Below are 24883 nucleotides of genomic sequence, written 5' to 3'. Positions count from 1 at the left end.
TCCCGGCGAAGGCCCTCCGACGCTCAAGTCAGGCGAGGAATAGATGAAGAAAGTGGCTCCAGAATGAGGACTCGCGTACCTCCGGTTGAAGAAGTGGAGGCCTTATATAGACTTCTGAGGAGGCTGATGCACATATACCGAGGCACACACACGTGTCCCCAGCCCATACCCAGCATGGGCTTGTCAGAGGAACTTGCCTGACTCCTTACTGCTACAGTATGAGCACGTCTTTGATGGGACAGTGAGCTCACGTCCTAAGATTCTGCGTGTCATCTGCTGTCAGAAGATGTTTCTATCCCTGCCTTTTCTTACTCTCCGTCGAGCGTCCGGCCGGTCGGCGGTTTCCTCGCGTCCGGCCGGTCGGATGTGATGATCCGCTCGAGAGATTCTCGGTCATGTGCTCTAGACTTCGCAGTGTTGATGTTTTATTCCTTCGGCTGAGCCGGCCATCCGCTCGGCACTACCTACTGTTCATCATGAGCGTCGGAACCCCGTCTCCGGCGGGGTGTATTGCTTCCGCTCGGAAGCCTCAGCCAGTCGTCGTCCTCATTATCCGCTCGGCCAAGCTTATGGTTGGCTTATTGCCTTTGGATCTCCTCGTGGCGTTGACTCTGCTGAATGGGGTCCCCCCCTCTTACTCCCGGATCACTTGCCTCCCCTTCAAGTCTAGTCGAAGGAGGCAGTGAGTCCGACTGACTGGACTATGTGTCCGAGCGGGCGGTCGTCGCCTTACCATCACCTATAATATTCCTTGAGCCGTTCGGCCCTTATGCCGGATTCAGCCGCTCGGCTCTTCATTTTGGATGCCTTGTTGTTCAACGTGGATGTTTGCTTGTCGAAATCTTCTCGAAAATCGCGCAAATCCTTTCCATTAAGTCGCAGCATGCGCGGTATGGGCGCATTAATTGCGCCTAGTGGTAAGGCGCCACGTGGCTCTTCTCGCGTGGCGACGACGATCCGTACGATGGGACGCCGGTCATTTTGAAATGGACGGTTGGATGATGACCTCGTCTCTCGTGACCTGCATCCGACGGACGAGGCCAACCAGCCTCGTTCGTATAAAGCCATCGTCTCCGCACTTACGCCGCATTGCCTGTTCCATTGTGCTTCCTCTGTCGAAGGTGCCCACGACTGCGTCATTCCGGCTGTCCCAGTTCTCGCCTCTTGGTGGTTTTCGGCTTTCTGGTGATCCTCTCCGTCCATCTTCCATCAGTAAGCTCCTCCCTTCCTTTCGTTCGGCCTTTCCATTTCACGTGGAACTCCTCTCGTCCCTTTGCTTGCGAACTCTTATCTGTCCTCTGTTTCTGAGTTTCTTCCGGCTTCCTTCCTTCTTTTTGTTGGTACTTTAGTCATGGCAAGCACTTCCGTACCCACCGTTGATGTTCATGGCCCGTGGTTTATGACCATGGAGAGTCGGTTTGATGAAGAGGGCGCTCGGCGTCTTGTTCGGACGTATGGGATCCCTGATGACCATGAAATAATTATAGCCGACCCGACTGACCGGCCACATGACCCGCCGATCGGCACCATTTGTTTCTTTTTAGACCAATTCCAGGGCGGCCTTAGATTTCCTACCCATCCATTTATTTTGGAGGTTTGTAATTATTTCCGCATCCCGCTCGGTCAACTTGTGCCGAATTCTTTTAGGCTGCTAAGCGGGGTGGTCGTCCTCTTTAAGCTGCACAGTATCCCTCTTGACCCCAAAATATTCCACTTCTTCTTCTACCCCAAACAATCCGAGTTGGGCACTTTTATCTTCCAAAGTAGAATAGGCTTTAAATTTTTTGATAATATGTCGACCTCCAACAAACACTGGAAGGAGTTTTTCTTCTATATCCTACTTCCCGAGCGGCCAGCATTCCGAACCAAATGGCAGACCGCTGTGCCGACCCAGCCGGAGCTCGGCAAGTTCATCCAGCCTACCTTCATGCGGCGAACTGGTTGTCCGGTCAGCGGTACAAGATCGACCAGTTGCTTCTCAAGGGGGTGTTGTATATTTTCGGATTATCTCCCGTTCGGGCAAATCTCCCCTTCCGCATGAGTAAGGACTCTTTACTCTCTTAGTCTTTTTTGTCTAATTGATTTTAATTTCTTTCACTACAGCTGAAGTCATGTGGCGCTCCAAGGCTACCGCTCATTTGAAATTAAAGTCCGTGGAAATTGAAGCGGCCACCAAAAAGAGCTCGCCGAGCGGGGTCTCATCCCCAGCCGCCCGGCAGATGCAGGAGAGGGGGGGGGGCGCAGTCCGCCCTTGAAACAGAAGCTGCCCCATCCGCTTCAACGGAGGTTGAGGCGGATCCTGTTTCCTCAGCCCCCGCCGAGCTGGGCGTCCCCCAGGTCGGGGATCCACCATTGGAGGTTCGGCGAAAACGTCGAAAAGACTCCAGCCTTCCGCCGACCCAAGAGGGGGAACCACAGGCGCCGATCGGCGTAACTTTGCCTGATCGCACGCCATCACAGATCGGGACCCCTGTGGCTTCGCCCACCGCACAGCCCTCCGGCTCTAGCTAAATGACTTCATACCCAAGGGTTCTCTAGCTCAAAAACTAATTCCTCCATATTCTACAAATGCAATGAGAAATTTACAATCTTTTGTCTAATTTACGTGGATGATATTTTGATAACTGATAGTGATCAAGAAGACATAGCTACTTTACTTCATCTTTTTAGTCACGAGTTTCATATTCATGATCTCGGTAATGCTTGTTTTTTCCTTAGCATAAAATTTCTTCTATATTCTGAAGGTCGTCTTCTCACTCAATACAAATATATGGCTGGACTTATTCAACGAGATAAAATGGATGGCGCACGTCATATCTCCACATCGATCATTAAAGGTGGTTTGACTGTACCTTCATCCTCTTGTTTAATGGTTAACCCCCAAATCTACAGAAGCATTATTGGTGCCCCTACAATATGTCCCCATCACATTATCCGATATTGCTTTTGCTGTCAATTGTGTTTGTCAATTTATGCATTCTTCTATTGAACATTATTGGGAAAGTGTTAAAAAAATTCTTTGTTATCTTAAGAAAAGGTAAATCTATTACCTTAACGACCCCTAAAGTGTCGACCCCACGGGTATGGAGAGAGATAAATACAGTTACATAGATTTTAAGCGTATGGTGGGGTAAGTCTCAAGTCGTTGGTTCCTGAGAATTCATTCCTGGCCATTATGCCGAAGATATCATGCGCCCACTGTCTGTGCTATGCCCCGTGGGAAATTCTTTGCTATCTTAAAGGCATTATTCTATATAGTTTTCTTTTGTATCATCATCTCTCACAAGAGTCGATTACATATAGTAACACAGAGTAGGTCGGATCTCTTGAATATAGATGTTCTACTAATTGGTATATCATATTTCTTAGGAAAATCTTATTTTCTAGCTTTCAAAGAAGTAACCTACAATCTCTCGCTCAAGCACTAAAGATGAATATAAAGTTATGACGTCTAAAATTATTTAGCTACAATATTTTCTTTTGAAATTACATCTTTCCCTAACCATTACACCAAAATCTAGTGTGATAATATTAACACAACTTATCTTGCGGTAAATCCAGTTTTTCCTGCTCGTACCAAGTATGTGGAGATTGATTTTCATTTTATTTATGAACGTTGATGACTTGACAACTTTCAATTTCTTACGTTTCTACAGAAGATCAAATTACTGATAGATTCACTAAGTCATTATCTAGACAATACTTTATCAAGTTAGCAATCAAACTTAATGTTCAAACTCTCTTGTTGAGTTTGTTGGGGGTAATGTAGGAAACAAAATAATAGTGAATAATAATCTTGTATTGATTTCAATCAATATAAATTTACCATATCTGACATCATAATCAAGATCGATATGAATTGATAGTGGAAGATACTATTTTTAAAGTTATTATATTCATTACTACGATTATAATTATTATGATTGTATGTCATATTTATTCTTTTTATTTATTATTTAGACAACTTGTATAGATAATCCCTTTGACAATGACAATAAGATCATCCAAAACATTATTCTCTATTCGATGTTTTATTTCTTGTTCCTTTATTTCTCTATCTTTTTCAAGTGTCTGTTCTTATCAGGTGTCTCTACCTATTTCCATGATTGAGTGAATTAGGGGTGCCCCGACTCACTCTGGGCGCTCAGATCACTTCCGGGCATCTCGATTCATCTCAATCATGGAAATGAGACACAGAAGTGATCCGTCGCCCCAAAGTGAATGCACTCGGGGTGCCTAGATCGTAAGAATGATAATGAGTAGGATTTGGATCAAATTTTATATCAGTTGTACCCATCCCCATATAGTAAATTCATCTCTAAACTCATCGGATATTTAACTTTCATCCCTATCCTCATCCTCATACCCATCGGAGACCCATCGTCCTATTATTACTTGCAATTCTATTTTTTTTTAAAAAAATATTTCAATGAATTTATAAATATTTATTAAATTCCTAAATTCTTAAATTCTTATACTCCTCGCACTCCTTATCGGATGAGGATTTCTCGTGGAAAAGAAGAAGAGATATGTGTTGATGACAGGGTAAAGAGGACAAACTAAGTTTTTTCGAGGCAGAAAGTGGGCTAAAGTTTTTTCTTTCCTAAAAAAACAAGGGTATATATATATCCACCTCTATATCCAAATTCGAAAATACTCATATCCGAATACATGATTATTTAATCAGATCTAAAAATTTCCTCCATACCCTCCTCCATTAGGGTTGGATATTGGATTCCCCATCGGATCCGAGGGAAATATCATCCCTACTGTATCGCTTCTGAACACCCCGATCACCCAGTCACGGAAGGGCGGTCGGACAACGTGTCGATATATATATATATATATATATATATATATATTACTATTTTATTAAAAATCTCCCCCCTTTACTAACTAACTTTGGTGAAGCCTAAAATGAATTTACGTTACTGTCCTTTTTTCTATTCACACTAAAAATAATTCCAAGGTTTATTAGTAATTCCACAAGCGAAACAATCAGTGATCTAGAGTTCGAGACTCAGCTCTGACGTATTATTATGAATTTTTCTCATCATTAATTTTCTCTGATTGTTTTATATAAAAAAATAAAGTTCTCTTTAGTCCCACATCTTAGAATTGATAACACTATAATCAAAGAAGCTTCTATAAATATTTTAAGCCGACAATGTTAAAAAATATACTTTTCTTAGTTTCTTTTACTAAGATAAGTATAATATTAAATTAAAATAATTTTTTTCATAGGGAAGCCCATTACAGTAGTTTATTGCTGGGGCTCAAATAATTTATATATTATTATATTACACACGCAACGCGTGTGCACGATCACACTAGTATATAGAGAGAGAGAGAGAGAGAGAGAGAGAGAGAGATTTTATCCTAGACAACGCATGTGGGCGCCTCTAGGGAAGACAATTTTCCCCGCGGATTCGGGGCCCCATGGGGAAAACTTGAAATAGAGATGGGGATTCTCGATTTGTTTAGGAATGGGGGCGGGTTCGGGGATTTTTTTCGGATATATATATATATATACACACACACTGTGGACGAAGTGCTGTGGATTTCGTCTGCGCCACATAATCTAGACACCTCAATTAATTTAGGATTAGATTTTGCATTTAGGGTTTAATGGTTGGATTATAGTGTTCAAGCTTAAAAAAACTAAGAGCTTATAGAGTATATATTTAGGGTGTTAAATAGTAATTTTTTGTTTATTTTTTAGCTCTAAGGTTAAGCCAATTAAATTTTACCTTTACGGTTTAGAGATTTGGTTATAGTATTCAAATTTTTTAAAAAATAAAACTAAAAAATTTTAGATGCTCACAGGGTATAATATATACAATGTTGATACCCTGTACACTCTTATATGGGTGACTGTGGGAGACAACAGATGTGGCCTGGTGACATGGCGTCAACTTGAATTTTTTAATTTCTCTCTTCCTTCGCGTGAGCTTAATTGTTCTCATTCTATTCCTTCGCTTCCCTCTCTTACCTAAAACCAAAGTCTGAAACCCTCTTCTCCGCTTATCCGCTTCTCTCTTCCTCCACTTCAAACCTTAGATACAAGTCATCTTCTCTAACTCTCAGCTCACGCTAGGTGAGTTAGTGTTTTCGCTCACCAACAATGTGGTACTGGTCGGTGCTAGTAGTTGGTGCTGATTTTGAAAGTCCAACAATAATGTGGTGGCGGTTTTGAAAGACCAGCACCAATGTGGTGGTCGTTTTTTAAAACCAACACCAAGTTTGTACTAATTTTGAAAGACCTTGACTATACGTTGTGCTGGTTTTGAAAGAAAAGCAACTCAATGTTTGTGTAGGTCTTTCAAAACCACCATGTTAGTGCTGGTTTTGAAAGAAAAGCAGCTCAACGTTTATGTTGGTCTTTCAAAAATTAACACCAACGTCTTTTAAAATCACTACATTGGTGCTGGTTTTGAAAGAAAATCAACTCAACGTTTGTGCTAGTCTTTCGAAACTACCACGTTGGTGCTGGTTTTGAAAGAAAACTAACTCAACATCTGTACTGGAACCTTAAAATCAACAATTGGAGTTCATAAGGTGATATGAAATATGGATTCTGAAACATGAGTAAAAAATGGAAAGGAATGAGATGACCAGTTATTTAATTGTGAGCAAAACTTTAACTCATTTGGCGTGAGCTAAGAGTTAAAGAAGATGACCTAAAGTGGAGGAAGAGAAGAGTGGATAAGCGACGAAGAAGGTTTAGGATTTTCGTTTTAGGAAAGAGAGGAAAGCGAAGGAAGAGAATGAGAATAAATAAGTCCGTATGAAGGAAAAGACAAATTAAAACATTCAAGTATATATATACTGTTAAAACAGTTTATTCTCCGATTTAACTACTAATAAAACATGACAGAACATATGGTAAGTTATTTGTGAATCAATTTATAGTTTAAAAAAACTAAAGTTTACCAAACTAAATTTTACCAGTACTAGTAAAAACTAAAAAGATATATCTATATTTTGTTATAAGAAGAATATACTAAAATTTTCATCAAAAATCAATTTGTAAATCAAATTTGCAGACATTTTATAAAATAACTTTCCATCTAAAAAATCTAAAGTTTGGACCTCTTTAACTTATACCAACACTATCAAAGAAAATACATCAGATTTCTTGCAAATTATAGTTTTTTTGGAAATTTGGATCCTTTTTTTCCTAAGAAAGTTGAAGGAAACCTTGGTGCAACAATAAATTTATTATCATATGACCAAAAGATCACATGTTCAAATCCTAAAAACACCTTCTTACAAAAAATAGAATAAAACTGTGTATAATGGATCTTTTCCTAAGACCCTATATAACGAAAGCTTTATACACCGAGCTATCTTTTTTTCTTTAATCTGAGAAAGTTCTGCTTTATTAAAGAATATGTACATACAGAATATTTTCTTCTCTTAGAACATACTATTTCTTTCCTGTTTGCCGATTGATTTCATGCAAGCAACCAGAAAAACAGGTTTGGGCATCTTGTTTATTCCCTCATTTTCATTTTGTTTTCGATACTTTTTGTTATGATTCTCCATTACAAGTAAAGATGAACCCTTTCTCGTGGCAGTGAGATGCCATGAGCCTGCAGCCGCACCATTTGCCAGAATAAACTAACAGAAACTGGTGATTAAATAGCCTCATGGCATCTTAAGTCCATCGATCAGTACCTTCTTCTCCCGTTATTTACATTTCCTATTCTTGAATTGCGTTATCAGTGCAAAATTGGCATCACTAGAGGAACCAAGAAACTGACTGGATCCATGTTCTTCACGCTAGATCATATTGCAAGCCACCACAGGAGAGTCTCAGTCTTCTCCTCTCTAGTGCAGATTCCTCGTCCATGGCTTTCCTTTTGCTGCAGCAGATACTACTGCTGTCATGGCTGATGCTTCTGCTGGTGATCTTACTGATCTCGCTGCTTTCTTCTTGACTTAGATGCCCCTCTCTTGATTTCCCTTTCAGTATGTGAGGCCTGAGCTTTTTCAGGTCAGACAGCCTCACTGGCTTGAGAAAGAACTCTTCTGCTCCTCCTTCCAAGCATCTGTAGCAGCACACGACAGAGCAAACTTCCTCAGAGTTATTTCTGAGTTCATCTGAAATGAAAATTGTATCCAGATAGAATTTCTCTCTCACCTATTTATCCTGGAAGGCATATTCTCCGCTGACATAATCACTACTGGAATGTCCTTGAAGGAAGATGACCCCTGCAATTGAAGAACACAGAGTAGTTTCTTCTCAGATCCTTGAAACAGCGAGGCAAAATTTTGCATGTAAAATTATAAAGTTATACCTTGATCCTTTTGAGAAGGTCATACCCTGTCATCCCTGGCATGGAGTAATCTGTTATGATCAAATTCACCTCGATTTCCTGAATCAACAAGCTACATTAGCTCCTAAGAGGGAAAAGGGCAGGGAATTGAGGGAACTGAAATGGTCAGAAGATTTACACTCTGTTCTGGCGAAGCAGTTGCAGACAATCCCAAGAATTCAAGGGCCTTGCTTCCTGAATCCACTGTTGTAACTGAAAGAAACAAATTGTTTTGCCCCCTTTTTTTTAAGAAAAAGGAAAAGTAAAGATTGATAATAGCATCAGAGATTGAGTGAAACTGATTATACCATGAAAGGAAGAGATTTTGAGGAGCTTCTCGATGAGCTTTCTGTCCATGACGCTATCATCCACAGCCAGGACATGAAACCTTGCTTCTGATTCAACAGCCATGGAAAACTGAACAAGAAGAAGTTGTTCTTGCTTCTCTTATGACCCGACTGGAGAGGCAGGGATTAAATATAAACGCCCTCGGCGACCCACCAAATCCGAGCTCTTGGAAAGCGAGATCCGACCAGATATGATCCGTATCTAGCTGTGTCCTCGCACCATCCTGGCACTAAACACCCAGGACTGAGCAGCAAACACGGAAACACTTCTCGTTTTTAATTATTTATCTCTTTTTAATATATATATTACCCTCGAGATTTCACTCCTATTTTTGAGATATGTTCAAAATCATGATAATGCAAAGATTAAGAGACCCGATCAATCAAGAGGGATTACATATTATTCACATTCGTTGGAAACTATTTTTGTCCACTCCACCGGACGACCGTTAAGTCAGCCAAATCTGAACATGGTTGTCTGTTTCCTATCATCCATCAATTATTAAGATTCTCTCGATTTCTAATCAAGAAATTTCGCACTCTAAAATAGTATTATAAAAAAAAAAAACAGATTCGCAGTATCTTAACGCGCCTTCAGTCCTATTCATTGATGTCTTCTATACGTGTCTTGGTGCTCCCACCAGCTGCAATTACGACTAAAATATTTATTCTGCTTCAATTTGACTAAATTGACTCAAAATATATTCATCTGAAATAAAATCTAATAGAAAGATTGCAACAGAGTTGAGTTTTTAAATAAATTAAAATTTTAATACGCATATTTATTAATTCATTTCCGTGTGGAAAGTGGTGTCGGCGGCCCGATGGTGGTGGCCCGCGCAATCCTTGGTTCAGATTCGTTGAGGTAAGGGTGGCCCACCTTGATTTCCACAATTGAGTGAAGCTTAAATGTGTAAACGCACTCGGGACATGCGAGGCACTTTCCATTTGACCATTCAAAGATTTGCAACCTAAACACGATCTCACCTTTCTCTTTCCCATTCAAACCTCGATATTTTTGACTTTTAATAAAAAGAAATAGCAAATAAAATTAAAAATATAGCCTATTGATGATACTACTTGAATTTTTTAATAAATACTATTAGTTCACTTTCGTCCATTTAAGATAGATTTGATTGAGGTGTAATAGGTAATGATTTATACCTCCAACGAATAATGAAAGATTTAATATATAAATACCAGAAAAACAGACATAAGAAAGTTAAGTATAAACGCTTTATTGTGATGATGGTTGATAAAAGATTTTTATGAAATTAGACGATGACCCCTAAAATTAATCTATTTGAAAAATTAAATATCCGATGGCAACTGAAAAATAATTTGATTGAGAATAATAATTAAATTGGTAGGTGTCCTTCAAACTTCAACTACAATTTAATAATGCATATGTATGTAGGAGGAATACCAATAGGACGAAACGGATTGACCATCCCATTCCATTACTAAATTAGGGCTCCATCCCATCTCTAATTTTATTTAATCAGGGAATCATCATCCGAATCTCGTGGAGATTAAAGTTCCATCCCTACATTTATAAGGTTAGACCCTTTAGTCTGTAATTCTGGCTCCCTTTCATAATTTACACGTCGAATCACGATCAAAATATAATTTCCTCTGGATTCTATTAGGGTCGAAATGATTACTTGCTTCATTGTTGTTGATAGACAGTGGAATAAGACTATGAAGCACTCTACAATATTAACACGAGGATTTACTTGGTATCTATCTTAAGAAGATGTGACTAATCCAAGGATCCACACACGACTCGCTCCCCACTAATGAAATACTCCTTCTCGGTCCTAGCCAGAGGCGGAGAAGCCTCGTACAAACCCACACAACAATAATACAACACACACAAGAAGAAAATACAAAGATACAAAGAAAAAACTCCTTCTTGCTTACTTGTTGCTTGTTGTTGCCTCTTGAACCTTGGAAGTGCACCAGCACTTGCCTCCAAGAACCTTCAAGAACTGGCGGTGAGAGCTCGGAGAGAATCGCTGGAGAGGAATCGAAGCACTACCGAAGAAAACGTTCGCTAATGGTTTTATCCTGCGCCAACGGTCGGATCCCAATCGATTGAATGACTCTCAATCGATTAGAGAGACTTTAAATCGATCGGTCGATCAATTCAGAGCGCCTCTGTGTTCTCTGGAAATCGCCTGAATCGATCGCACGATCAATTTAGCTCCTGTGTGCGATTTCCAGTTCCTCAATCGATCGGCCGATCGATTAGAGGTGCCCAATCGATCGGCTAATCGATTGGGAACACTTCTGTGCACGCGTTATAAGCTCCCAATCGATCGGTCGATCGATTGGGCCACTGCTTGTCGCAGTACATCCCTAATCGATCGACTGATCGATTGATCTCCCTTTGACTTGCCTAAAACCAAGTCCAAGGTCTCCAATTTCAACATTCGGTCAACCGTGACCTGTTGGAATATTATGCTAGCATCCGGTTAACCTTGACATGCTAGGACTTCTTCACCAAGTGTCTGGTCAATCTCTTTGATCCACTTAGATTTTTCTACTCGTGCCAAATGTTTGGTCAACCTTGACCCACTTGAACTTACCGTCTCGTGCCAAGTATCCGGTCAATCCTTTGACCTACTTGGACTTTCCTATACCAGGTGTCCGGTCAACCTTGACTCACCTGCATTTTTACGTGTCTGGCTTTACTCACTAGGTCTTTCCATCTGCCTAGCTTCACTCACTAGGACTTCTCATCTGCCTGACTTCACTCACCAGAACTTTCACCTAGCTTCACTCATTAGGGTTTTCACCTGGCTTCACTCACCAGGATTTTCCCATTGTTCGGTTTCACTCACTGGGACTTTCACCTGCCTGACTTCACTTACCAGGACTTTCACCTAGCTTCACTCAGTAGGACTTTCCCTCTGCTTAGTTTCACTCACTAGGTCTTTCACTTGACTTCACTCATCAGGATTTCTAACTGCCTAACCTCTAGTTAGAACTTTCCCAGTCAAGTATCCGGTCAACCCTTTGACCTACTTGACTCTTCTTTACATCTAACTGGTCAACCTTGATCAGAGGGGAATTGTATCGATAATCTTCCCTAACGGACGATTGTGTTGGTGCGGTTAGCACTAACGGTATAACTCAGTTTTGATGAATGACAAAGTAAGTTAAGTTAGTTTCATATTGATCTAACACTTCTACGAAGTGTCGAGGAGAAGCCCAGACGGGTCGACGGGCTAACCTAACGTCTGGCACGAAGTCCAGCTAGGTCGACAGGCTGACCGGATAGCTGGCACGAAGTCCAGACAGGTCGACGGGCCTACTGGATAGTTGGCATGAAGTCTAGACGGGTCGAAAGGCTGACCGGACGTCTGACAGGTAAGTTGAGGTAAGTCACTGGAGGGGAGTGACTGTGAGGACGCGTTCTCGGGAAAGAAACATTAGGCGTCGATCCAACTTAGATCCATTTGGAAAATATAAGTTGAGATCGTGACTAGATTCCGATCTCGAAGAGACGAAATCTAACTACTACTTTTGTTACTCTTATAACTTAACTGTACTAACACTTTGTTTTGCAAGGTAATTTTGCATTTTGCCTCGGACTAATGTTTTTTGCAGGTTGCTGAAAAAACAAAGGTCTGAGCGCCCGAAAGGAATCCGGGCGCCTGGGATGCAAAAGGTTATCCCTAGTCGCGCCGCCACATGGAGCTTCATGTGTGGACGAGCTACGTCACACTCCAAGCGCCCGGAAGGGATCAGGGCGCCCCGAGCCTCCTATATAAAGAGGGTGAGGCTTGGAGCAAAGAACAACGAATGACAATATCTCCCATCGATTGCTCTGTTGTGCTCCTGTGACGCTACAAAGGCTCTCCGACAAGTGTTATTTTTTTTCTTCTAAATTATTGTCGGTATTATTTTTACTAGCATTTCTATACTTTACTTTTGTAATCAACTTTTCGAATTGCTAGCAGATTGCCCAATGAAAGCACTTAACGAGTGCGGGCTTTGGAGTAGAGGTCGCCGAAGGCTCTGAACCAAGTAAAAATTACTTATGTTAGCGTTGTTGTTTTCGTGTTTATTCCGCTGCATACTCTCGCTAAAGTTTTTAATCTCTATTCATCCCTCCTCTAGCGAATTCACGATCCAACAAGTGGTATCAGAGTAGGTACCGCTCTGATTTGGTGCAACCACCAATCAGACAGGGGTGAAATTTGTTTTATTTTTTTTGGTTTTCAGTTTTGCGCTATAAATCCAAGTTGGTATTGTTGCCAATTTTAGAGAAAAAAAATTCGTAGTAATTAAGCTGAATTGGTGCAACACCAATTCAGTTTCTTTCTTTAACTTTATTCCGCACTGCTAATTCAAGACCAAATCTTGGGATTTTTTTCTTTTGTTTAATTGTGTGCAGGACAAATATGTCTCAAATTGAAGGCTTTAGCACAGTACGTCTACCCCTATTCAACGGGGACGATTTTCCGTACTGGAAGAAGCGGATGGAGGTTTATCGGATGACTAATTTCGATCAATGGTTCAGTGTCACTAGAGGCTACAAGGTGTCGGTCGACAACTCCGGAAATCCACTGGACCCGGAACAGTGGACTCCAGACATGAGAAAGAAATCCTCTACAGACTTTAAGGCTCTCAACACGCTCCAATGCTGGCTGACGAAGGAAGAACTGAACCGAGTAGGACCATACCAAAACACGAAAGAATTATGGGACAAGCTGATCGAACTACACGAAGGAACGAGCGACGCCAAGATAACAAAACACGATCTCCCTTTAAATAAATTGTTTAATATTCAAATGCAGGAAGGAGAAATAGTGAGTCAACTACATGCGATGATCAAAGATATCCTCAACGGACTCCACACGATAGGCCACCAAATGGAGAACCGCGATCTAATCAGGTACGCATTGAGTGCTTTTCCACGTAATACCTTGTGGGCATCTATCGTGGATGGCTACAAGATTTCAAAAAAATTATCTAAATTAAAACTCGACGAATTGTTTTACGAATTAGAATTACACGAGCAGACTAACGCCGGGTCCGAGAAAGGTATCGTTTTGCTTGCAAGTCCCTCCAAGAAAAAGAAAAAGACCAAGCCTGAACCTGGAGAAGAGTCCGACCAAGATTCCGAAGACGAAGAGTACCTGGTGAACCTGGTAAGGAAGATGTTCACCAGGAGGAAGAAAAGCTTCAGCAAGAAGGACCTGCAGGAGATCAACTCCCTATCCGAACCAAGGAATGTGACTTGCTTCGGGTGCAACAAGAAAGACCACTACAAGAACGAGTGTCCAAGATTGAAGAGCAACAAATCGAAGACATCCAAGAAGAAAGCTCTCAAAGCAACCTGGGGTGACTCCTCATCAGAAGAATCAGAGGCCGAAGATCAGAAGCACCAGAGTCACCTCGCGCTAATGGCCCTCGAAGAAGAATCAGAGGACGAATCGGAACCGGGATGCAAAAGGTTATCCCTAACTGCGTCGCCACATGGAGCTTCATGTGTGGACGAGCTACGTCACACTCCAGGCGCTCGGAAGGGATCAAGGTGCCCCGAGCCTCCTATATAAAGAGGGTGAGGCCTGGAGCAAAGAACAACGAATGACAAGATCTCCCATTGATCGCTCTGTTGTGCTCTTGCGATGCTACGAAGGCTCTCCGACAAGTGTTATTTTTTTTCTTCTAAATTATTGTCGTTATTATTTTTACTAGCATTTCTGTACTTTACTTTTGTAATCAACTTTTCGAATTACTAATGGATTGCTCAACGAAATCACTCAACGAGTGCGGAGCCTTGGAATAGGAGTCGTCGAAGACTCCAAACCAAGTAAAAATTACTTGTGTTAGCGTTGTTGTTTACGTGTTTATTCCGCTGCGTACTCTCACTAAATTTTTTAATCGCTATTCACACCCCTCTAGTGAATTCACGCTTCAACTGATTGCACCTGCAATCTCCATGTATTGTCAAACATCGAAACTCAAACATTAAGACTCAAGTTTGAACCAACCCAAACTTAATCAACCAAGTCAACCTTGACCTAGGGATATTGCACCAACAAATTCACCTTCCCACTTAAGTTATAGTTTTAGGTTGAGTTAGGCGATCGAAGGCCACTAGTGGTGGACAAGCCACCCACTACTTGGCACCATACAATCCACCTACCGCACTTAACTCGGTCCAAAATTATAATCTTGATGGGAAAATGAACCTAAAAGAGATCGTAGCCAATTTTCGCTCAATTCCAACCACCATCCGTTGTATAAATTACAGAAGGGATTAGAAAAGGACCAAGGATAGTAGACCAAAGAATCTAGACTCTACATTCAACTCAGCTTCAAATATCCATTGACTTGGGCAAAAAGATTTTTAATTTTCACTCTCTTTCATTAAAATATTAATACAAAAAATCATTTATAAAAAATTATATTATATTATAGGATTAAAAAATGGGATAACATCCTCATATTTGTTCCCGTTTAACTTGCGAGGAATTAAAAAATCCCTAAATCCAAATCCCTGAAAAATCTCTCTAAATCCGTTCCCATTTCTGATTTTCCTCACGAGATTTAAATCCGTGGAAAAAATTATCACCATGTATCATACATCAATCATATAGCTAAGACAAAAAAAAAAAAAAAACTGATAAGTCGATAATGTATATCACATATTACTTCGAAGTAGAGGACCCTGTGCACCTATGAGTTTTACACGACATATTCTTATTCATCACTTGAACCTCTGAGTTTTACACGACATATTCTTATTCATCACTTGAATTTTACACTCTCAATTAAGCAATCTATACTATATCCTTCGTCTCCTCTCATTCTCTTTCATGCCAGTCTCTTCTCATCCTCCATATACACTTCTATCTCTCCTTCACTTGACTGTCATAATTTTGCCTGACCATTCCATGAAAGTGAGTGAGCAACTCCGTGTCTATCAAACAATTTCGTTCGACTACATTTCTCGAGTGTGCATCCATAGTCCAACTAGATCCCTTTACATGGTACTTAATATTAAGGCCAATGTCAACTAGATTTAGTGCCTCTATCATCATGATTGCCACCGTGGTCTATCTCCATCCAGTCCTTCCGTTCTCACCTCTTGCTCTCTTTAGATCAACGCATGCTTTCCCCATAGACCGATGCAGAAAAAGAGAACTGACACTAAAAGTTTTTCAGTATTTAACTTGGATTGATCGTTAATGAAAATATGAATATTAAAAGAAAGGAATGAGAATTAGTAAAGTCTACTATAATTAATTGTTTCACAATTTAACTATGTAAAGGAAACTGCACGACTAACATATAGCATCTTTTAATAAAACAAATGTACACTCAAGCAGACAACACCTTTGACTTATTGTTTAAAAAAATATTTGAGGTCAAAATATGCATATGATATCAACACATTCATTGATGAGCTTGATCCAATGTAAGAATCACATACTGACTGCAACAACAAGAATAGGCACATATATACAATAATGAACTAAAGCAAATTAATAATTCACAACTCCTGGAACAAACAATTTCTGTGTAGTTACAATCAAATTGGAAGATTGCATCTTAATAATTTTCTTGCACAAAGTATTTCCTAGTAAAATTAAACCACATCAATGTGCTTTTCTCCATCTATGTAATTAAACTACATAGTCCAATAGGTCATAAGACAAACAGAATGACTAAAAAAAGGAATTGCCTCAACTTTATAGAATGAACTAATGAAATCCTAAAAAGAATTTGTTGCATTCACATGGAGCTATCAAGACAAAACATATTAGTAAAGGGTTACAAGAAAATAGCACCAGAACAGATATAAATATGTACTAAACGAGTGTTAGATCACTACAGATTGACTATTCTCAACCTGAATTATATAGCCCAGCCCTCGTGATAATGTTCAAGAAGAAAATAATTCAGATTAAAATAATCATTTGATACTATAACGATTATCAAATAAAGATAAAAAACACATATTGAAAGACTAATTTCCAAAAAGAAGAAAAAAAGAAATATCATATGGACCATGAGGAACCATGCTAAAAAAACGTTATCATCAACATGACGAGATTGTAAAAGAACAAATATAAATTTTTTTTAATATTGATTATAAATATTATATATGTGACATCATGGGGGACTAAGTATCAGCAAAACTTTTAATGACAAATTAGGAAGTTCTAATGACAAAATCCGTTATTATTTAGCAAGAACTAAATAACAGTCATTTCAAGAAACTTAGTAGAACTCATATTATTTTGTCTAAATAAATATGTAATAATTACTGTTATATTGCTGGTAACAAACTTGTTAACTAAACAATTTTTTTAAAAAATGATAATACAATTGATACTTAATGACAAACTATTGATACATATTTAATTGAATAATCAATCAAGCCTGTGTACCAACATGAACTACATGGATAGGAAGAAATTGAAAAATAAAATATTTAGTATATTAATTTTCAACTATTCAATATACAGGACCTAACACGTGAAGCTTTTTTTACATTCATATAGAGCATATAAGTCATTTGTTCAAAAATTTCAAACATGTTTATCTGTGACCATGAACAATTATAACCGAACACTTGCAAAATAAAAACGAAAGCATGATGACAACAACGAGTCCTCTACTAGTCTATGCATGATCATGATGAGTTTTATCTTTCCACAGAAAGTATATTTAATCAGGCAATATTAGAAATTAAGCATTCTAACTTGGCGACAAAAATATAGTCGTGATTTAGTCAGCAAAATCAGAAAGAACAATTATTGCAGAGCAAGATAACATGAGTTGGCAAGTGAACTTACAGTAAAACATGAGAAGTTATGTTGAGATATAATTATTTGTGTAAATTTCTATCCCCCAGGTTTTGCACTTCAAGTCAAGCACATACAAAGCGTTAATCATGGTGTCGTGCTCATAAATAATAACTAATGATAAGAACGAATAGAGAGAAAAAATTGGCAAGACTCATCAATTACAATCAAAGACAAAGAAAAAGAATAAACAAAGAAAGCTGCCACTAAGCGAAATAATGAATAAAGAATTCCGTAAAAATGATAAAATCAATTACAATCAGAGTCATTATTACCTTGATGAAACCATTCCGTATACACCGCCATACTACACACACTGTCCAGATTCTCGAGCTATTATGATGTGAAGTGGCAAGACTGGACGGGATGACAAAAGGAACAGGATGAACAGAAAACTTGCGGCCATACCAAGCCACCCATCCGGCCTTGGAAAAGAAACAGCCGAAAGCAGCCATGCTTTAACTTGGAACTTAATACACACAAAGTTCGATAAAAAAATTCTCCACCAGTCTCGATGCAACTTCCTTGGCCATACACCTCCTCAAAAGAACTACCCAAGAAGATTTGCAAGTCTAACTATACATGAAGAGAACAGTCGCGGGTAGGGCAGGAGATGGCCCAAAGAGCGACATGAGCAATGCAATTTACGTTGCACCAAATTCCTTTCTCTATTTAGAAAGGAAAGAGGAGAAGAAGACGGTAGTAATAGTGCAACAAATAATGATGATTGGACAGCGATGAATAATGGCCAGGAAGAAATGAGACAGTATCATCCCCGTGAAATGTATAATATTTAGTAATTAAAGAGGAAATATAATCGCCGCAAGTAAAATGAAGGAAGAAAGATAAAGGAACATACTGTTACAACAAAGCATCGGGATGATTCATCAGTTTATTTGGTTATCGTAGTTGGCGCTTCCAACCAATCCTCCGCCGAAGGCGTCCGACGACGATGGCAGCATCGGTGACGATGAGGAAGCGCCGGCTAAGCGGTTTCCGAGGTGTAGCTCCGAGAGGTTCGGTATGGAACCTTCCTTTCCGTCGTCAGAGTGGCCGCCGCCGTCGTCAAGGCCGTGGTCGTAGAGGAAGCCTTTGAAGACGCGGCCGCCGATCTTGACCATGGCGTGGTAGGCGTACTCGTCCTCGCCGTCGTCGATGGACGTCACACGCACGCACTTGAACAGCGCTGGGGCACGCACGTGGCCGGGAAGGTTCTCTTTGACGCCGGCGTCTGCGTGAGGAAAGAAAGATGAAACTCTAAATCGTGGGAGGTGCGAAATAGAGTGAAGCTTTAATTCATTACCTTGGTGGCTGGAGGTGGTGTCGAAGCTACGAGGAGTGGTGTTGGAAGTGGAGGTGTGGGAGGCGGTGGCGGGCTGAGAAGATACAAGGCGGGCCTTCTTGGATGCGGAGGTGGAGGTGGAGGAGCCAGCTGCAGCGGTAACAGCTAGTTGGCGCTCGCGACGGCGCGCAGCGGGAACCCAAGTGCTCTTCACGTGAGTAGAGCAGTCGAACCCTCGGCTCTTGCAGCAAGTCCGGCATCGGCGGTGGCTGCAATCTTTCTTGGCCTGGTTGCCGCAGTCCTGGCACGTGAACACACCTGCGCCGGTGGTGGCTCCGAGAATTACTCTGGATTCCAGCATCGGCACCGGCTTCCGTAGGTAATTATAGAGGGTAGGGTTAGGACTAGGGTTAGGGTTGGTTTCATGGTATGGGGGAAACGGGTGACCGTGGTGGTGATACGTGGTCGCCTGCGGCTGAGCCGGTTGCCAGACGTGGATCCCACCGCCTAGCTTACCCTGGGCGGCGGGGTTGTCGTCGTCGACGATGCACGGGGTAGCGGCGAGGAGGGGGATGATGGCTGGGTGGTGCTCCGTTGCCGCCGTAGAGAGTAATGTTTCGTGGTGGTGGTGCTGCGGGTGGAAGGACGCGGCGGAGGCGAGCACCACCGTGCCCATATCGGCAGGGATGCCGTAATTGACGGTCTGCCGCCCGCCGCCACCAGCTGCAGCGGAGCTACCGGCGGCCGCCCAAACCACGCCCCCGGCGGCTCCGCTGCCGCCGCCCGCATTGAATCCGAGGCAGAGATCGTCGCCCCGGTCGGCGGAGGACTGCGCCCAGTCCGCGAACGCGCCGGTATCCGAAGGGAAGCGCCTTCCAGAAGCCACCCCGCCTGCTTTTATTCTCTCGATACTCTCCCTCCTCTCGCTTTCCTTTCTCTGCCTACACCCACCAATTCTTCTGCTTCACTCTAACCCTACACACTAAAATCCCTCTCTCACACACTTTTTTTTTTTTTTTGTTTACCGACTTAATTATTTCTTCCCTTCCCTTTGTTTTTTACTAAAAATAAAAAAAAAAAGTGGAGTTCTTCAATTCCTCTGGCGGGGCTTGGAGTGAGAGTACCTTCCGGATTACTCCACTTCCTTTCTTACTAACTTTCCATCCCTTCCCTTCTCTATCCTTCCCTTTCCTTTCTCTTCCTTTCCTTTTGCCTTCGCCTTTTACTCTTTTCGTACACGCTCGCCAGTACAGCGCTCTCGTGACCTATAACTGGACGCGTCAATTACTCGATGGTGATATCCGAACCAACCAAAGTCAAGAGTTAGCGTCCAATAATTGATTCTCGAACCGGATTTGCCCATCGCTTCTTCTCGTTTGCCTTCTCCGGAGTAGATGTTCCCCGCATCTTTTGTCTCTGCCATTAGTTCGTTCCGTGCATGGGTAGGTGTTTTTTTTAATAGATTTGCGAAAGGTTGGCAGCTAATTTTCTTGCTTCCTTGCTTGCGTATTTGACCCTTCTCTAAAACCTGTTAATAAGAGAGAGACGAATTATTGGAGGTTGGAAAGCGGGCTCCGCCGCGCGGCGGTGGTGGGCCCGAGGAGGTGCGACTGTACGGAGTCCATCGCAGGCGCGCGCAGGCGCACTCCACTACAAGGTGACACACACACCCGTAAATTTAGCAGCGGCTGTCTGCGACGGTAGACGAGCTAAACCGGTTCTCGTTGCTGCGGCTTGAAATCGTCGACCGTGGTCCTGGTTCGCTCTCATGCAATTTCGATCTTTTTGAAATTTACAGGGGGAGGTGGGGCGGGGAGGCGAGGTCTGCGTGCTGCGGCTTAGTGGCGTGGGGGATCGAGCTGACAGAGGCCTGCTCGCGCCATAGCTTTCCTCCGCTCCGCTCCAGCTCCAGATCATAAAAGCAGGAGGAGGGGCCATGTATGGGCTCCAATCAGGGGATGGAAGGTTCATGGTTCCTTGGTGAGGGAGAAGCATGGGAAGTCCCCGGTCGGCATGGCGTCGATCTGTAGGGCATGGATTGTGGCAAGACTAGACCTGTATGCTAAATATGATGCCTGTGTATGTGTCAGTGAGCAGGGAGAGAGAGAGTCACAGGAGCAGGAAGCTGTTGCTGTTTCGGCCGCTGCAGGAGTAGGGCAGTGAATGGACGTTAGCAGAGCGTTGTAGGCCTTCTTCTTGCATACTTGCTTTTTGGTGATGGCAGTACTGAATGCGCTGCCAGAATGTTTGCGTATATGGATTTAGATGGAGATCGGGGAGAGAGAGGGGGGATGAAGGCCACAGCTAAAAGGGCAAAAGCACCGCAGGAATCAGAGATACCACCTAGTTCATGATCCACCACTATGGCGCCATGCGCGAGGAGGAGGAGGAGGATAATTATGGAATGTAGAAAAGAGTTTTATGGGGTGCAGTTGACATCTTGCGAGCAGGAGGAAAGGGTCAGGAGGATATTTCGAACTGCAATTTAATGCTCCATGATGACAGCGTCAATTATAAATATCTTATTATTGAATTATTAAAAAAAACTATCTTCTACATTTTGACTTCTCAGCCCTCGACTTTGCCCTGTCACTTCAGTCGCCGCTCAACGTGCTTATCTTATCTATTATTTGCTTAAACTGATACAAGTTTTAATATTTTGCTATCGTTATTGATTTAAAGTATTGTTTTCAGGCGTGCATCATGCCAATGATAACGTATGCTCTTTTATTAGGAAAAAAGGGAAAAGTACGAGTAGGTTTAGAAATGAAGGCACTTCTGAAAAACACGTTAAATAATGGGCCGAAAATAAATAAAAAATGCTCTTGAAAATAAACAATTTTGAAGGGGAAAAAAAAGAATTCACGTTAAGGCTCACGTTTTTTATTTTGGAGATTTGAAATGCGTCTCCCCACGCCAGGAGGAGGCGTATTGAAAAAACAAAAAAAAACAAAAAAACAAAAAAATAAAAAATAAAAAAGTCGTTTTCGGCGGCGATCAAAATCGAGTGCAGATGGAGATGGGATAGGTTGAAGAAGAAGAACACCGTTCTGTACGCCTGTATTACTTCTATGCTTTGTTTATTTTATTTTTGCGTGTTTCTTACTCTTCAAACCGATCATGTAGGAAGGCGGTGAATATGATATATTGGATAAATGGTTCTATCATTAATTGAAAGATCATTTTTTTTAGATGGAGAAGGGATGAGGATGGTAAGGGATGAGATTTAAATTTGACCTATTAAATTAGTTTTGTTCAGGGTGTATTTAAACTCAATCAAACTAGTTACTAAATGAGTCTAAATAAATTGATTGGATTTAGAAATAAATTTAAGTGGATTACGAGTTTCAATAATTCATTTCGAACTGTCCTCTCTATATATAATATAAAATATATAATAATAATAATTTATTGTTGACATTTTTTTTTTTTAGTTTAACGAGTTCAACCTGCTATAGATTCTTCCAATTTTGAGTAGGTTCGGAGCAAGGTGGATTAAAAAGTTAGTAGGAGTGGGTTCGGATTTCGGTCTAATTCTTTTTTTGTTTTTTTGAGGGTCGAGTTCTAGGATTGACCAAACCAAATCTGAATTCGTCCCCTTGTCATCCCTAAAAAGAGATGTCACATGATATTCCTTTTTGTACACACCATAAAGAGAACAAAGGGAGTGTTAGAGTAATAATCAGGGAGGGGATCCCTAGCACAAACACTCTGACGCCTAAGTTAGTACAATAGCTAAGGGAAAAATGGAAAAGAAGATGAACAGTAGCGTCGACGCGTGTGTAAGGACGTATCTGGTTAACAGAGAGAACCTCTTTTTATACTGACTTTCAGAAACCCATAATTATGAGTTATCAGAGAATGTCTGATGTAAGATATGATAATTAAATAATAATTATTATCGGAGAAATAACCTTATAAAAAATTTTAGAAAATTTTAGATTTTTTTAAAATTTAAACAGAGTCCGTATAACACATTTTAATGTGATAGATCTATTAGTCTTAGAGAAAATATGTTTAAATATTATTAAAATGAGAGTTGATTGAGATATTAATCTAAGGTTGAAATCATTTAACCCTAAGTATTTAACCTAAGCTATAGTGCTCTAATCTCTTTGTTAGAGCAATCGGTGTGACTATAGGTTTTGATGATTAAGTAAAGTTTTAAATTAGATTATTTGTTATATTTAATATGTGATGTTAAGTGTGAAGGTGGTAGGCACAATAAAAAAAGTCTAAGTGTGATCTTGACAAAGGAAAAGTCTAAGTGTGATCTTGGTAAAGGTAAGTCCAAGTGTAATATTGGCAACGTAAGTCCAAGTATAACTTGACAAGGATGAAGTTATGGAATGAGGAGCTCTTGGCAAGGATGAAGTCCCAGAGCGAGGAGCTATTGGCAAGGTAGAAATCCCGATGGTGAGGAGTCTCTTAGTAATGAAATACCCGACAACAAGGACAAGATCAAAGGAAACTCTTGAAGGTAAAGCATGAAGTATGGGGAAGCATCTAAAGGACGCAAGACTGATGGAGGAAGCTAGAAGGCAAGGTCAAGTTGTGCGGGCGAGGACGAGTGCTAAGTGATTGTACTAAGAGTAAAAACTCTAGTGTTAGGTATAAGTACCCGCGGTGGTTTTGATGTGAAAAACCAAGTCAAGTTAGGTCCTGTGTATAAGAGTGTAGGAGCTTAGGATCACAAGAAGTTGAGCGGAAGACGCATCGGATAAGAAGGATGACACGAAAATCAAGTCGATGGACTTGGTGCATCCAAGGGAGAGAAACTGCGGAAAAGTACACTACTGGAATGAGAAGGACACATGCGAAGCTTCCGAGAAACCAGAAGCCGAAACGAAAGATTGCTCGAGGAGAATGTCGAAGTTGGGTTTGGGTGAGTTCAACTCTGGAAGGTCGAAGAATCACTCAAGCGACTAGAGAAAGAATTAGTGACCGAAGAAGGAGCCATCGACAAGAAAAGGTGCAGGACAGTTAGCTTGAGGCTTACTAATCTTGGCGCTCGAACCATTTAGGCGCCCAGATTGTCCAGGCGCTTGGACCACCAGGGTGCCAACGGGTGCTTCATCACAGTAGATCACTCTTCGGGTTCACGTCAGCAATGGTTCGGGTGCCTAGACCATATCCAAGCGCCCGAACATGAAAAAAAATTCATCTTCAAACCATTATGTGGAGATAAAGTTTGCCACGCTGGGGCGCCCGAAGAAGATCTAGGCCCTTGGAGTTGCCACATCAGCAAATGGCTAGTTTCAACTAGTGGATTATAAATAGAGTCATGGTCTTCTTCATTTAACACAACATTTTCTGTATTCGAGTTTTACATTTCTATATGTGCTTTCAACGTCATGTACAAAGCTTCTCTACCTCCGACTTATGTTGAAGGAGTCGACTAGTTGAACTTCATTTTTCTTCAATTAGTAACTTCCCCGGTTGCAAACCAAGTAAATTATTTTTTATTGAACTTATTTCTTATACATTTTAGTTTCATTTATTAAAGTGTTTGTATTAACTTAAGTCGAAAGCTTTGAAAAGAGTATATTTTTCATTTCAGGCAATTCACCCCTCTCTTACATGTCGCACCGGGACCAACATTAGGATTTACTCGTCGACTGATATATGTCCCATTCGAATGGTGGTTGAGAAACAGCAAGTGTGAACATCTGTTTGCTCAGCCTAGGGTGACTATTAGCCAAAGTTTGCCAGGACTAATCCATCGATAGATTGAGGGATCGTTCACCTTACGAACACACCGTGGAATAGGTGCATTATTTCCAAACTACGTTAAACGAATGTATTTGGGCTTGTTTCCTTTTATCTTTATTGTCTTTAGGATTAACTTTCGTATTACTTGTTGTTGTTTTTGTATTCCACTGTGATAACAAGTGTAGGAAAATGAAAGAAGCGGGTGACTATTTATTCACCCCCTCTGGCTAGTGATCAAGGTCTCAACAATTGATATCAGAGTGAGGAATGCTCTTGTAGGACTAATTGCCTATAGGAGCACATGCTAGAGGAAGAAGATACAGGTGGAAGGACCATTATGTTGGGATATTCGAATCCCATCTCCATACGATCGAAAAGATTTTGAGTATT

The 24883-nt window shown here is 41.0% G+C and overlaps 2 protein-coding genes across 5 annotated transcripts; both read right to left on the bottom strand.

Annotated features, from left to right (window-relative positions):
- Window positions 1-7492: 7492 nt before the first annotated feature.
- Window positions 7493-8800, bottom strand: LOC122016683 (two-component response regulator ORR9-like). Its single transcript, XM_042574064.1, has 5 exons — window positions 8630-8800; window positions 8461-8534; window positions 8304-8381; window positions 8147-8217; window positions 7493-8054 (listed from the first exon to the last, which is right to left on the bottom strand). The coding sequence occupies exons 1-5, from the start codon at window positions 8730-8732 to the stop codon at window positions 7781-7783; spliced, it is 600 nt and encodes a 199-aa protein (XP_042429998.1). The 5' UTR covers window positions 8733-8800; the 3' UTR covers window positions 7493-7780.
- Window positions 8801-15399: 6599 nt separating this feature from the next.
- Window positions 15400-21213, bottom strand: LOC122014779 (protein LATERAL ROOT PRIMORDIUM 1-like). 4 transcript variants are annotated; one of them, XR_006120763.1, is made up of 3 exons: window positions 18803-21212; window positions 17775-18730; window positions 15400-15838 (listed from the first exon to the last, which is right to left on the bottom strand). XR_006120763.1 is itself a non-coding variant. In XM_042571202.1 (3 exons), the coding sequence occupies exons 1-2, from the start codon at window positions 19455-19457 to the stop codon at window positions 18387-18389; spliced, it is 999 nt and encodes a 332-aa protein (XP_042427136.1). In that variant the 5' UTR covers window positions 19458-21213; the 3' UTR covers window positions 15400-15838; window positions 18359-18386. The 4 variants fall into 4 exon arrangements, 2 of the variants coding, with proteins under 2 accessions (XP_042427136.1, XP_042427135.1); XR_006120762.1 differs by having other exon boundaries at window positions 15400-15832; XM_042571202.1 differs by having other exon boundaries at window positions 18359-18730; window positions 18803-21213.
- Between the last annotated feature and the right edge of the window lie 3670 nt (window positions 21214-24883).

Source organism: Zingiber officinale, chromosome 8B, assembly GCF_018446385.1.
Source record: "Zingiber officinale cultivar Zhangliang chromosome 8B, Zo_v1.1, whole genome shotgun sequence".
In the NCBI taxonomy this organism is placed as follows: domain Eukaryota; kingdom Viridiplantae; phylum Streptophyta; class Magnoliopsida; order Zingiberales; family Zingiberaceae; genus Zingiber; species Zingiber officinale.
Note: the sequence above shows the minus strand (reverse complement) of the source record. Positions and strands in the feature narration are given on the sequence as shown.

Coding starts and splice junctions, on each gene's coding strand:
- LOC122016683 (XM_042574064.1), bottom strand. CDS start 8,732: ATGGCTGTTGAATCAGAAGCAAGGTTTCATGTCCTGGCTGTGGATGAT. Junction 8,535..8,629: donor CAAAATCTCTTCCTTTCATG/GTATAATCAGTT, acceptor TGTTTCTTTCAG/TTACAACAGTGGATTCAGGA. Junction 8,055..8,146: donor ATGCCTTCCAGGATAAATAG/GTGAGAGAGAAA, acceptor GTGCTGCTACAG/ATGCTTGGAAGGAGGAGCAG.
- LOC122014779 (XM_042571202.1), bottom strand. CDS start 19,457: ATGGGCACGGTGGTGCTCGCCTCCGCCGCGTCCTTCCACCCGCAGCAC. Junction 18,731..18,802: donor CACCACCTCCAGCCACCAAG/GTAATGAATTAA, acceptor TTCCTCACGCAG/ACGCCGGCGTCAAAGAGAAC.